Source organism: Aedes aegypti, chromosome 2, assembly GCF_002204515.2.
Source record: "Aedes aegypti strain LVP_AGWG chromosome 2, AaegL5.0 Primary Assembly, whole genome shotgun sequence".
NCBI lineage: Eukaryota > Metazoa > Arthropoda > Insecta > Diptera > Culicidae > Aedes > Aedes aegypti.
The window spans coordinates 269551677-269566669 of record NC_035108.1 but is presented as its reverse complement, the minus strand read 5'-3'; the positions used below and the strand labels follow the sequence as shown (position 1 = coordinate 269566669).

Sequence of the window (14993 nt, the reverse complement as noted above, 5' to 3'; positions counted from 1 at the left end):
TGAATACCGCCGGTTCAAAATTATTTCTGGTTGGCAAACTTGACGACGTTTCAGAGCTGAAGTACTTACATACTTGTCAAACTATGAACGAATGTAAAAGTGATCGATTGTCATAGGCTCTCAGTTATAAACGGCAGACAATTAATCGATCCATAAAAAAATATAAAATTTCCATAAAAAATGCAAAATTTGCCAGTAAAGAAACAAGGGTAAAATCAACAGAAAAGTTAAAAATTTCCATAAAAAAATAAAAAAAAGCATAGAAAAAACAAAATTTTCCATAAATAAAAAATTTTTGAGCAATAAATAGATTCAAAAGTGCAGTAGAATCGACAATAATCTCACTAAAAAATATCGAATTTTCCATTTAAAAACCTCAAAATGTCCCTATTTTCTTCACAAAAAGCAATAAATAATTATAAATTATCCACAAAAAAAGCCAATATTTGCAATAAATAAATAATAATTCGCCCACAATAAATCAAAAATATCCATTAAAAAAATCAAAGATAGCAATAGCAGTAAATGCAAAGTTGCAATAAACAAACCCAACTGAGCAATTCAAAATGACAATCAATACATGAAAATGTTGTAGAAAATTCCAATATTTAAGTAAAACTTTCCATAAAAATAACGTAATTTTCCAATAATGAGTAATAATGTGTATAATGGATTTCATAAATTTGCAGTCAAACTGAAGCATTGTTTTCACAATTGGAGCTAGTTAGTCGTCGTACATACAGTATTGGACAAAACATTTGCAACTTTTTCGATTTTCCATACAAAATGACCAACTTTGATAAACTATGTCTCAGTTATTAATGGTCCGATTTGAATAAAATTTTCACAGAATATCAGACATAACTTGAACTTTAACATATATTTTTGAGTGATTTTTCCAATCACAAGTTGAAAAGCAGTAACGGTTATACTAAAGTGAATTTTTTGACGATTTTTCATAATTGACATAACTTAACATATTGAAGGAATAGCTTCATCGTATTTTCCAATAATGAGTAATAATGTGTATAATGGATTTCATAAATTTGCAGTCAAACTGAAGCATTGTTTTCACAATTGGAGCTAGTTAGTCGTCGTACATACAGTATTGGACAACACATTTGCAACTTTTTCGATTTTCCATACAAAATGACCAACTTTGATAAACTATGTCTCAGTTATTAATGGTCCGATTTGAATGAAATTTTCACAGAATATCAGACATAACTTGAACTTTAACATATATTTTTGAGTGATTTTTCCAATCACAAGTTGAAAAGCAGTAACGGTTATACTAAAGTGAATTTTTTGACGATTTTTCATAATTGACATAACTTAACATATTGAAGGAATAGCTTCATCGTATGTTCAGCAAAGTTGTAGATTTTGACGGAATGAATAAGTTTGCTGAAGACAGTTTTTTTGTAAGGCTATCAGAATTTTGAGATAAAAAGTTTTGATTTTTCGTCGAAAATTATACTTTAGTCAAATCGTTATTACTTATAAACTCGTGATTGGAAAAAATATGTTAAAATTCAAGTTACATCTGATGTTCTGCAAAAGTTTCATTCGAATCGGTCCATAAATAACTGAGATATAACTTACCAAAGTTGGTCATTTTGTATGGAAAATCGAAAAAGTTGCAAATGTTTTGTCCAATACTGTATGTAGATGTAGAAATTGCATTTTAGAGTTCGATAATTAATTACGTAAGAATTTAGGGGAGGGGAGAGCGGGGAGATTGGCCGGGTTTGAAAAAATATTTCTTGCCATATAGAAAAAAATAATGTTTCATACAAAAAATCATACATGGAGGGGAGGCGAGGTTTCGAAAAATCACAAAAAAATGTTTTTTAATACACCCGATCGTGAGGCGCTACAATTTTACTTATTTCGGCAAAGTTGAAATGAAACATGGAACATGGGATATCTAATCTTCCAATATTAGGAACACTTATGTCACTGCTTGGGTTATGTCCAACTACATTGATGGTAGAAGCTTATGCTCTCATGCCCCACCAGCCAGGAAACTGGTGTTTACAAACTAAGCATCAGTAATGTAACTGCCCACAGCAGTTGCAGAAATGTGTATACTTCGATTGATGAGTTTTTTCCTAAACATTTTTTTTTATTTGCATACGAACATAACGCTTTTTAAAGTATCTTCTAATAGGTTCATTTTTAGATCTAGTGGGTTGTCTCAGTACTACAAATATGGTTAAGCATGCTGTAACGCTACTTTTGTACCTCATCACCCACTTCATGTTTTATTTCAACTTTGCCGAAATAATTAAAATTGTAGCGCCTAACGATGGGGTGTATTAAAAAACATTTTTTTGTGATTTTTCGAAGCCTCGCCTCCCCTCCATGTATGATTTTTTGCATGAAACATTAATTTATTCTATATGGCAAGCAATTTTTTTTTCAAACCCGGCCAATCTCCCCACTCTCCTCTCCCCTAAATTCTTACGTAATTAATTATCGAACTCTAAAATGCAATTACTACATCTACGACGACTAATTAGCTCCAATTGTGAAAACAATGCTTCAGTTTGACTGAAAATTTATGAAATCCATTACACACATTATTACTCATTTTTGGAAAATTACGTTATTTTTATGGAAAGTTTTACTTAAATATTGGAATTTTCTACAACATTTTCATGTATTGATTGTCATTTTGAATTGCTCAGTTGGGTTTGTTTATTGTAACTTTGCATTTACTGCTATTGCTATCTATGATTTTTTTTAATGGAAATTTTTGATTTATTGTGGGCGAATTATTATTTATTTATTGCAAATTTTGGCTTTTTTTTGTGGAAAATTTATAATTATTTATTGCTTTTTGTGAAGAAAATAGGGACATTTTGAGGTTTTTAAATGGAAAATTCGATATTTTTTAGTGAGATTATTGTCGATTCTACTGCACTTTTGAATCTATTTATTGCTCAAAAATTTTTTATTTATGGAAAATTTTGTTTTTTCTATGCTTTTTTTTATTTTTTTATGGAAATTTTTAACTTTTCTGTTGATTTTACCCTTGTTTCTTTACTGGCAAATTTTGCATTTTTTATGGAAATTTTATATTTTTTTATGGGACGTTAATATTTTAGCCAGTTATAAACTGTAGAAATGCTACTAGAATAGCTTTGTCCTAGTTGAGTCGTAACGCCGGCATAAAGAAAAACATATTTGGTCCATAGCTGTTTGAAGATCACTTTTGAAAAAGTGTTTATGGAAACCGAGGCAAGAATGTCCATGGTTAGCGTGACATAATTTGTGCTCAGCATCAATGAAAGAGAATAAATATTGTACACAAATGTACTGAAAAAGGTCGTCGAAAATGGAAAATTTGGCTTTCCGGGTAATGGTGCATTCCGGTATATGGTACATTCCGGTAAATGGTTTTTCCGGGTAATGGTACATTCCGGTAAGTGGTATTCCGGTAAATTGCATTCCGGGCAATGGTATTCCGGGTAATGGTATAGAATCATTGATAAGCCCTGCCTGTGGAAAAAGTTTCATGAAAATCTGAGACCCTTCGGCCCACTTTGTACGGAAATAAAAAAAATCCCCTAACACAGAACACCTAGATATAAAAAATGAATGTAATGTTTGGAATGATACTAATAAAGAATAAAGAAATAGATACTTTTATTAATATATTTCAATAAGCAATTATTGCAAGAGAAAACAATCAAATTGAGTATGTGATTTACGTTCCAACATTTTTGCTTACACCTGTACCAACACGTGTAGGTACGACTAAACGTTAGATACCAAAATGTACGTTCATACAACGAGTTAAAGTCATTCGCTAAAACCTTTCGAAAGCGAGGTATCCTGCTTAAATAAGAGTACCCATACCCTTCTCAACGTATCAAAAAACAGCCGGACAGAGCATGCGACCGTCCAAGGATAATGCCACCGTTCAAAATAGGTAAATTAGATTTCCTATCCTTGCCCTTGTCCTTTCCATAGGCCGTCCGACGATTTTCGCAACAGGCTCATTCCCTATGCCCATTGTGTGTTCATATCGCTCGTAAAAAGATCACTTTCTTCTGTTGTGCTCTGACTAGCTGTTCAACAACGGCATGATTAATTTTGAATAATCGGAACCCCCATTCGAATGGTTCACAATTCGCCAACAAACGACGACGCAAGCAGCACTAGTGGAGAGTATTAAATGAGCACAAAATGGACCTCTTCCGACCCAACTGACACGACCGACTGTCAAGCCCGTGACAGGTTAAGGCTCAAGGCTGTAATCTAATAATATACTTACATTTCTGATTTCGTTCACTTTGGTAAACTGTCGGCCAAACTCCCAAAGATCCACACCGAAGCGGATGGCCCAATTTCGGACGCTGGAAATGGAAAACGGAAATTTTTGGTTAGTTAGAAAAGGTCAATCTGTGTAGGAAAGGATGTAACGATTTGTGAATAATAGTTTTATTCCTTAATTATTTACATTCATTTTTCTGTTGGATTGGTAAACGTTACGGATTGCAAAATATATTTAGGCTCGTCTTGAAACTTCCACATTAATTCGCTGAGAGCTTGTTTTGCCATTTGACCATTTTTGCATTCATATATGCTTCCCAGGGCAGTAAATATACAACCCACGATCCTCAGCTTGGTCTTGGTGAAAAGTTGCACGTTTACCGTTACGGCTAACTGTGCACCTGAAAAAATAATAATCGGAGAAGGATGGGGCAAAAAATTCAATAATTTGCAACAGTCTAATAGTAAAACATGTATTTCACGCCTTTTATAGCCTAGTGGTAACGTCCGCGGCTACAAAGCAAATCCATGCTGAATGCATTTGGGTTTGATTCTCGGTCAGTGTAGTATCTTTTCGCAATGAAAAATTTCTCAACTACCCTGGGCATCGAACATCATTGCAGGTATACCTGCCACAATGCCACATGATATACGAATGTAAAAATGGCAACTTTGGGATAGAAATCTCCCAGCTAATGATTATACAAGTACCATATTTCGTTACGTCTTTCTCATACTTTGGGTGTTCCCGAAGGTAGATAAATACACTTTAAAAAAGAGATTTCAATTTTATTCTCGATAAGATTGAATAACAAGACTTTCCATGTGTACGAAGATTTCTTCTACCTACTCGGATTCGAAAGTTGGTTCCATAAAATCGATTTTATCTATCAAAGGCCTGAGATGACATATAGTGTTTCCACGGTTCACTCCCACGCTGGGAAAAGAAAAACAGTGGCAACATCGAAGAATTTCAAACCTCGTCGATTGGCTCATGTTCTGTTAGCTACGTGAAACGATGCCAATGGACACAGCAGTAAGCCGTAAGCAGGCGGAAAAGGCCAAAAGGTTTTTACAACAATAACACATTTTGAATGCTCCACAAAAATCGAAAAGTGCACAACAGCAAAGTGCATAATGTACCAATAAACATGCAATAAGCAAAATGGTCCATGAATAAGTTGAATTTTGCCGGTAAAACAATAAATTGTCTGAGTTAAAGTAACAAAATGTGTTTCCATAAACACATAGCAGACTTTTTATTAATATTCAGGCGGGTGTATACGTCTGCCACCTTTTCAAATGTTCGGCCGACAATGCGCGAAGCAAACAAATTAACTGGATCTCGTAAAATTCGTACCCCGGCTGTTGAACCAGGCTCTTCGCATAACACCTTCTAGCGCAATATTGAACATCAGGCACGAGAGTCCATCACCTTGTCGTAGTCCCCAGCGAGATCCAAACGAACTGGAGTATTCGCCTGAAACCTTCACACAATTCTGCACACCTTCCATAGTCGCTCTTATCAGTCTCGTAAGCTTGCCGGGAAAGCTGTTCTCGTCCATGATGCTCCATAGCTCTGCGCGGTCGATACTAACGTATGCCGCCTAAAAATCGATGAAACGGTGATACGTTGGGACCTGGTATTCACGACATTTTTGGAGGATTGGCCGTACAGTAAAGATCTGGTCCGTTGTCGATCGTCAACGAAGCCGGCTTGATAACTTCCCACGAACTCGATGTGCTGTTTCCCAGATTGTGCCTATCAGCCGGTGCAGACAAATGGCCAGCCTCTTCGGGCCCATCTTCATGAGTTCAGCTCCGATACCATCCTCACCAGCAGCTTTATTGTTCTTGAGCTGGTGAATGGCATCCTGACCCTCCCACAAAGTGAGGGCTGGTTGGTTTGCATCCTCCGCAGTACTGACGAAGGCATTTTCTCCGTTGTCCCGTCCTTCATTGCCTGTGCTCTCAGCGTCATTCAGGTGCTCGTCGAAGTGCTACTTCCACCTTTCGATCACCTCACGCTCATCCGTCAAAGTGCTCCCATCCTTATCCCTGCACATCTCGGCTCGCGGCACGAAGCCGTGCGGATGCATTGAGCTTCTGATAGAACTTGCGTGTTCCTTGAGACCGTCACAGCTGTTCAATCTCCTCGCACTCTGTCTCTTCTAGGCGGCTTTTTTCTCCCAAAAGTGGCGGGTCTGCTGTTGCCGTTTCCGTATATAACGCTCCACGTTCTGCCGGGTCTCTTGCTGCAGCATGACCACCCGCGCTGCATTCTTCTCCTACAGAATCTGCCTACATTCATCATCGAACCAATCGTACCGTCGATTCCACTCCACGTACCCGACGTTGCTCTCAGCTGCATTGTTGATGGCTGCCTTCACTGTTATCCAGCAGTCCTCAAATGTTGTTAACGACGGAGAGTTTTGGGCGCAGTTTAATCATCACCAGATAGTGGTCAGAGTCGATGCTAGCGCCACGATAGGTCCTGACGTCGATAATGTCGGAGAAGTGTCGTCCATCAGTCAGAACGTGGTCGATTTGTGATTCTGCCTGTTGTGGTGAGCTTCAGGTGTATCGGTATGGAAGGCTCTGCTGGAAGTAGGTGCTACGAATGTCCAAATTCTTGGAGGCGGCGAAATCAATTAGGCGTAAGCCGTTCCCCCTAAATGTTCGGAGGACCATAGTGCACAGTTTTGCTTAGAGTCCTTCTCTGGCACTCGGACGATGATCAGCCGTCCCTGACATGGGGAACAGACGCTGTTGTGAGCCGCACCTAACATGGAGTACAGACGCTCCAGGTTTGCTGAAGAAAAAGCTAAAGCAACCCCCATCCCCCTTCCCCCCCCTACCCTGTCAGCATACGACCAAAGTTCCCACCGGGGTTGGTTATCCGATCTTCCCTAAGGTTATGCCTACCCCGGCCAGTACCGCGAGGAGGTAGGGATAGGAATTGCTGAGCAGGCGACTAAGGGCCGCACAGAGGGGTCTATTTTATTCCTTCAGGTACGTGAAGTACCAATGGTACGCTATGCTCAGCCATTTACCAACCAAACTTATGCTCCTCTAAGGGTATTTTTTTCAATTATGATGGAACATATTCATTGCATGGAAAAGTTATTCGTTGGTCGAAAGGTCAACAGGTCGAAGAACAGAAAGGAAAAGTTTCAAATCAAGCAAAACATTTGCGATCTATTGTTCCATTCGACCATTTGTCTTTCGACTTTTTGTCCTTTCGACGTTTTGTCTTTCGACCTTGCTTATTTATGGAGCACATTGTATATGTTATCGGTTACTTACTGTGTTATGGTGCAATCTTCGATTATTGTACAATTCATACATTTTATGGGAGCATCAAACAGGCTGCCGTGGAAAAGCGCCTCGGTGGCACACAATCTCGACGCTGACGACAAAATTTATGCAGGTATTTAAATAGAAGGAATTTCAGCATATACAACACGCTCGAACACGCCATTCCACTTCATGCCGCAGATTGACAGATATTACTACATTGTTATCGTTTAGCCGAGGTTATTTCACGCTGGATGTTGCGAACGGTTCTTGGAAGTCGGAACCCTCCCCACGTAACTCAGCACAACTCTCGGTGCCATTTGGCAGTTATTAAAAGGATGCTAAGCCCGGCTGCTGGGCTGTATCAGGATTATCCTAGAAGCACCGGCAACCGCAAGAGTGTGAATAAACGAGATGGGAACATATGCCAGATCAATGTCATTATCGTAGCCGGATGTTGATAATGAAATAATATGTTGATTTTGGGACACGTCACTTTCTAAGAAGGGTGGTTAATGGCTTAATGCTTCATTTTACATTGGCTACACGCTTTTAATCCCATATTTGATTTTTGGTATATTTAAGGTGAAGATGAATCAAAGCCAAACCTCAATTTTTCAAGAGCACAAATTTTGAGAACGGAACATCCGTTTAAGCTGAAAACTTAATCGATTGGTCACTATCTGGTGATGACCAATCAATTAAGTTTTCAGCTCAAACGGGTGTTCGCTTCTTCAGATTTGTGCTCTTGAAAATTTGAAGTTTGGCTTCAATTCATCTTCACCTTAATGGTTAATTTGGTTGAAATTACTAGAATGCTATGATATAAAGTTTATTCAAAGAACTAGGCAGAATGAAAACGTTTGAAGTCAATTATTTTCCATCATTAGCGGCAATGAAGGAAAATTTTAAACTCTTAAGATAAGTATGCACTTTGCACAAGTAGTATTTCGATCGAATGTGTCATGCCTTCTTAGCTTCATGCTCAAATTACGCTAATGGCGATCATATGATTAGCGTTAAAAACCCGTATCCGCCAAGCAAATAGAAAAAAAAAATTAAGAATATTGCCGTTTACACATTTTTTTGATTTCGTATTAGATTCGTTGGAATCGGCTGGGTGACAAAACGTCTAAATGACAAAACTTCGAAAAGATAAAATTAAAAGAAAACGAAATTTTCTTAGAACAATAATTTTCTTTCGAAAGAATAAATACTATGTGCCAAACGAACACGATGTGAAAAAAGATCTGGAAACCAATCCCAAATCACTGTAGAAAATATACTGCTTTCGACGTTTGTCCTTTTCGACGATTTGGGAATCGAAGTTTTGGTATTCGACGTTTTTTTCTTCGACACTAAACCATTGGAATCATATGAATGTCTAGTTTTTAAAGACCATTGGAATAATTAGATAAGTCCACTGGTCCGGAGTTAATCGGGTGGTTCACTGAGTCAGATCTGGTAAAAACAACTCAACTTCAGTTTTTGTCAACATTTATGTAACTAATTGGCATTAATTTGGCTCCCAGCAAAATTGCTAACAAAACAGTGCTGCCTCAAATTGCTTTCAAGCTTTTGAACAACTTTGTTGAAGACACGGACTTTGTAGGTGATCGGGATCATGACCTAGAGTCTACTGAAATATGACCAAATTAACATGCACACTAGCGCCACGTAGCGACAAAATTGCTAACTAAACAATGCTTCATTGTATAGCTTTACAGCTTTTTAACACATTCGCTAAATACACGAACTTTCTAGGTGGTCGGGATCATGAGCTATAGCTTGCTAGAATGCTAGCGACAAAATACCACATTAAAATTTTCACCTAATGAACGCCATAAGGTTTCTGAACAGCTTCGAAGAACCGAACTCTGAAGATTGCAACTCTGTAGAAAGTAGGGATCCCGAGATACTGCATCATAAATATTATAGATTTAGGTAATGTTAAAGTTTTCAGGGTGCTGCAATATTCAACTGGGGTATTGCAATACTAAGTGGTGCGATTGTATACTTATGGTAGGTAGTGTATATTAGTTTAATTTCACGCGAAGCTGTAACATTACATAAATTTGTTTTATTTTTGCAGTAGTCTTCAGTTTACACCACAATGAAATTTAAACATGTTTATTCAGTAATTCCATGAAAAACCGATCTAGTGGGTCACCGAATTCCGTGAAAATTTGCTATTTGGATAAGGATACACGTATTTTTGGATTTTTTTATTAGTGTAACCGTTTCCAACCGTTGGATTTTTTTATTAGGGTAACCGTTTCCAAAATAGGGTGATCAGAAAAATCGCGATTTTGCCAAATTTTTTTTTAATACATGACTTTTGAACCGTTTGACCGATTTTTAATTTTCTTAGATGAAATGAAAGTTAAAGATTCCATAAATCATTCCATAAAAAAAGATTGGAAATCGGTTGAGCTGTTCAAAAGTTATGATTTTTTTTTTTTTTTTAAATAAAAAATCTATTCAGCTGAGACCTACAGTCAGTTCCGATGAAAAATGACTGATTTTTTATTTTCAAAAAAATATATCTCGAAAAATGAAAAACATACATCGCTGAAAATTTTACAGTAAACGTGAAATTTTCTGAACTGTCAAGAAAAAATGAGAACAGCAATAGCCCTTTTGGTCCCGAGGCCACGAAAAAACAGAAATTATTATTTTGTTTTATATACAAAAACAACTTTTGTGAAATTTTATATTTTTCTTGAAATCAAAATCTTTAACTTTCATTTCGTCCAAGAAAATTGAAAATCGATCAAGCGGTCAAGTTATAATCCTTAAAAAAATTTTTTTTTTTTGCAAAATTGCGATTTTTTTAGTCACCCTACTTTAGAAATGGTCACCCTAATAAAAAATCCAGAAACACGTGTACCCTTATTTCGAATAAGGAACAAAACAGCAAATTTTCACGAAATTCGATGACCTACTAGATTGCTTTTTCATGGAATGGCTGTATTAAGACATATAATGCATTTACAGTCGAAGCTCGTTATAGCGACATCGCAAGAGACCGTCATTATATGGAGATGTCGCTATTACTGATGTCCTTATAAAGAAGATGGATTTCCTTATGGGACATGGAGCAAGAAAACGATCATAATATGTACTAAAATAATAAAACGAACGCTAAAACGTCGTAATATTGACCACCAAACTTAACTCGAATGTCGTAATAGAGAACGGTCGAAGCAAAGAAAAGTCGCTATAAAAGATAAAATTAGTATGTAAAATTTAAGGGACAATTGGAAATGTCGTTATGGAGAGATTTGATGCAATAAAAGTTATCGTTATCACGAGCTTTGACTGTATTTATTCACTTCACTTTTGCTAGAAGATGCACAAAATAATTAAAATTTCTGCTTCGCGGGAATCGTACGAGAACTATTGAAATTTTCTTAAAGAATTCAATTATTATACTCAAGTCAACATCTAAAATGGAGTCGTATGACATCCTCAATAAACAAAATTCTCCGAATGTAGTACCAAGGAATCGAATGTAGTACTAGAAGTGGTATCCATTCTGAGCCCGACTTTTATGTTTTTAATTCGTCTTTTGTACTACATATGGCTCCTTGGTTTTACACTCGGTACCCAAGTTTGACAATTCGCAGTACACTTTCCACAGAATATGGGCCCTATTTTATAAGTCGAGTCGACCAAAAACGACTCGACTGGAGTCACTGTCGACCAAAAATGTTGCTCGACTCGGCTTTGTCACTCGAGTTTTTCGACAGCCCTCACTCTATGTGACTGGATTACTATGGGAGTCGACGGGTGACATCTGAAATATGCATGCTTACTTTGATCGACAGTGATTACAGACGAGTCACTTGAATCTGCTCGAATTACAAAATAGACCCCTATATTTATTGATATTGCTCTATTACCTCATGCGCCTTAGAATTTTGGGGAACTACAAGGGACATGGACGTCTTTATTTCGTCTTTGGTAAGGCTGTCTTCAGTTTCATATACTAGACGAAGTATATGGTTGCAGGTAGATAAAGAGGCAGGTCTTTTCATGGGTCTAGTGGTGTTGGTGCAGAAGTGTCTTATTGAAATGTGTTTGGAGCTGTCGGAGAATTGGTGTATCCTAGAACATTGTGACAAATAACCATGATACTTCGTGTGAAGTGAAAATACGTTTTTCAGCTACAAATAGGACTTTTCGTCGAGCATACAAGAGTCGTCAGTTCGACTCCCACCATTTACCATGCGAGTTGCTCTAACGAACATCGGTATATTGTGTCAATATACAAATTTTTCATATTTTTATCATTATAAATAATTGATCAATCTTATTCTACAGCTGAACGGATTAGTAGATACTGCCAAAGTTTAATCCAAAAATTCGCCCTTCTATCACCCTCTTATCTATGTCAATGATCAAATCGTAGAGCTCGTAGCTGTAGCATCACTTTGCAAGTAGAATGAATCTTTCAAAACTCACCACCGCACCATACCATCTTGTTGAACTTTTCCCAGTGGACGCAAAATGGTGCGGTAGCCATTGGCACACTGACTGAACTTCAACCCGTACGTTGCTAAATACTTTTGAAGTTTAAATTGTTTAAATTATCTCGACAAACTCTGGCGCACAAAAATACCGCGCTGCACCCGAGGAGGATCCATATTTATTCAAGGGAACACACATAAGTGCTTCAAAACTTTGCACCCTCCTTTGGAAAACTGCGCCCTGTACACAATATATGTACTATGTCGGCTTGTATCCAGCCAGCGCATATCACCAGTCAAACTGAGAACAAAGAGGCACAATAGAGCAGAGCGGAAAACACAAAAAAAAACAACAAGTTCCATACTTGAGATTGAACAACTAAAGACGCAAAGAAAAAAATCAAGGCATTGCTTCAAAAGACAATGCATTGTTAACAACTATAAACTTCTAAAAATCAATAATACCTATACCAATTCAAATGATATTTTGAAAGACGATTACTCATCGTACTAGTGCAAAACTAATTCTTCAACTGCATGAATAGATGAAATTCATTATCCTCCGTCTCCAAATCCATTATTTCGACGGTTTGTGCAACACTTGTGCTGCTACTACCTACTTCTGCCACCATGAGTCGCTGACTGACATCTGTTCTGGTCCAAAATTAAAGGTAGATGCGAACTGGCACCACCAAACCGTCTTCGTTGTCTTGCTGCCGTCTTCGCCAATGGAAATCACCAGCATATTCAAAATCAGACGTCACCCTTTTGCCACCGAAAATTCAAAGATGGTGAAACACACTTCACCAACAACTGTTCTACGGACGCCAGTTGGCTGCAGAAGTACTCTTGCGGTGTGGTGTCCTATGAAGCTAGCTAGCTATCCTTTCCTCTGAGAGCACAAGAGATTGCAGCACGCAGCATCATTGTCATCCAGCTGAACCAGGATGATGAGGATTCTTGTAAAGCTCTTATAAGTTTTGTCGTTTCTCATTGTCCCATATTAAGAACCCGAATGGCATATCACTTTTTATTAATAATTGCACAAATTTTCACCCCCAAAATGAATAGAATATCGACCCAGTTTGGAAGACGAGTATGCAACTCCAAATATAATATCCCGTTTGGTGTTCTCATTTGCCATAAAGTTGTTTGGCATATTATCCGTTTGGCAAAATAGTTATTTGGCATAAAGTCCGTTTAGTATAATGAATAATTTAGAAAATAGGGGAATTGCGATAATTTCACCGAGAAATTCAAATGCAAAACTTTGAGAATTTCTATATTTGAAAGCAGGAAAAAATGAATACACTGAAATCTCATACGTTAAAACTTTTTATAACAGTATAACTAAAAAACATATTTTAAAAGTGAGTATAAAGGGTCAAACGCAAAGCGACATTTTGAGCTGGGTTTACTTAAAAAAATTCTACTGTTTTCAAGCTTCACAACGTCTCAAAACAATTCGTAGAAAATTGTTGATTGTGTTTTAGGTTTCCATACAATTTGCATGGAATGAAGCATTGCTGTAAAACCTTTCAAGTCGATTTTCTCCAAATTATGGTTTTGTCCGCTTTCCTTGTAACCCCCTCATCTGTAACTGGAATTTTAATAACTTCAATACCAGCTCTAATAGGAGATTATTTTGATTTCCTTTTATAATAATCAACATAATCTCGTATTTTGTAGAAGATTAATTAATTATTCACTTTGATTAAAAATTTGGAATCTACTTTGAACGACTTGACTTATTGGTACCTTAATTTCGAGAATCATCAAAAACCGACTATTACCCATATAACAGACAGCAAAACTCTACTGTTAAAGTCATACCGCAGGGTAACAATCGTTCTATGAATGAATCAAAAAATCGAATGCTTGCAGATCAGAACACTTTGTGGAAATCAATAGTCACCATCGTGTTTTCCAAGAGGTTGAGAATGGGTCAAAAAAAATATGTCCTAATAGATTGTGGGATATTTCTTGTAATCTCACTTTAAATACTCTTTTGAGTATGGAAATATGTGCGTATGCTATATATTTGCAAATGGTGAAAATTGATTTCAAATACAATTTATTTTCACTGATCAACAAATGTATGAAAGTTTATCCACTCTCTTGACCTATCCAGTCTTGTTAGCAATCACAATACTCGACACGTTTTCGTTGACATTCGACAGCCTTTGCCTTCATCATTCATAACACGAGCGATCAAACGAACGTACGAAAGAAAAATGTCATTTGAATGCATTCGACCACGATGGCGTCACCAGAAAAAGGTACGGTTTTGACAATTTCTATCATTTTTCGAAATGAGAGCTGCTTTCATTGTATGTGTGTCGCATTCGACATTACAAGCAATAATGAACTATTTTTATTGTTAATGATCAGACATTTCTGAAATCTATGCTAAATTCAGGATTTATGAGTCAGAAGACATTCATTTCACAGTTTTTGTGTTTCTCGATATGCACACTACAGCTCGTGCTGTGTGAGGGAGGTTACGGTAGCGGATGAGTGTAGAGAAATCATTTGATTGCTGATTGATGAATTTAGAGGAAAATGTAGTGAACCGTTTAGGCTGCAGAAATAAAATAATCACTGAAAGTATTTTAATTTTTTTACTAAAATATCCCTAATAATGAAATTTTGCCTCAAACATATATTCCTTATCAAGATTTTTAAACAATATTAAACAATACACTAAAGTCTTTTTTTACACGGTTTTTTTTGCACGTTTTATTTTTACACGGCTTTTTTTACACGCCTCTCGGAATTAACACGTTACTTTTTTTGCACAAAATTCGGAAATAACACGGTTTTTTACTTATTTACACGGATTTCGGAATTAACACGGTTTTTTTCCTATTCACACGGATTTCAGAATTAACACGGTACTTTTTCCACGGATTCTAGAATTACCACGGTTTATTTTAACAC

General features: G+C 36.8%; 1 protein-coding gene across 4 annotated transcripts in view; it reads right to left on the bottom strand.

The window, feature by feature from the left end:
* LOC5571425 (voltage-dependent calcium channel subunit alpha-2/delta-4) overlaps positions 1-14993 on the bottom strand; it is a 206598-nt gene that overhangs the window by 161323 nt on the left and 30282 nt on the right. For all 4 annotated transcript variants that reach the window (XM_021845058.1, XM_021845059.1, XM_021845060.1 and 1 more), the window contains exon 3: positions 4286-4367. In XM_021845058.1, the coding sequence (XP_021700750.1) occupies positions 4286-4367 (82 nt within the window). The remainder of the gene's footprint in view (positions 1-4285; positions 4368-14993) is intronic.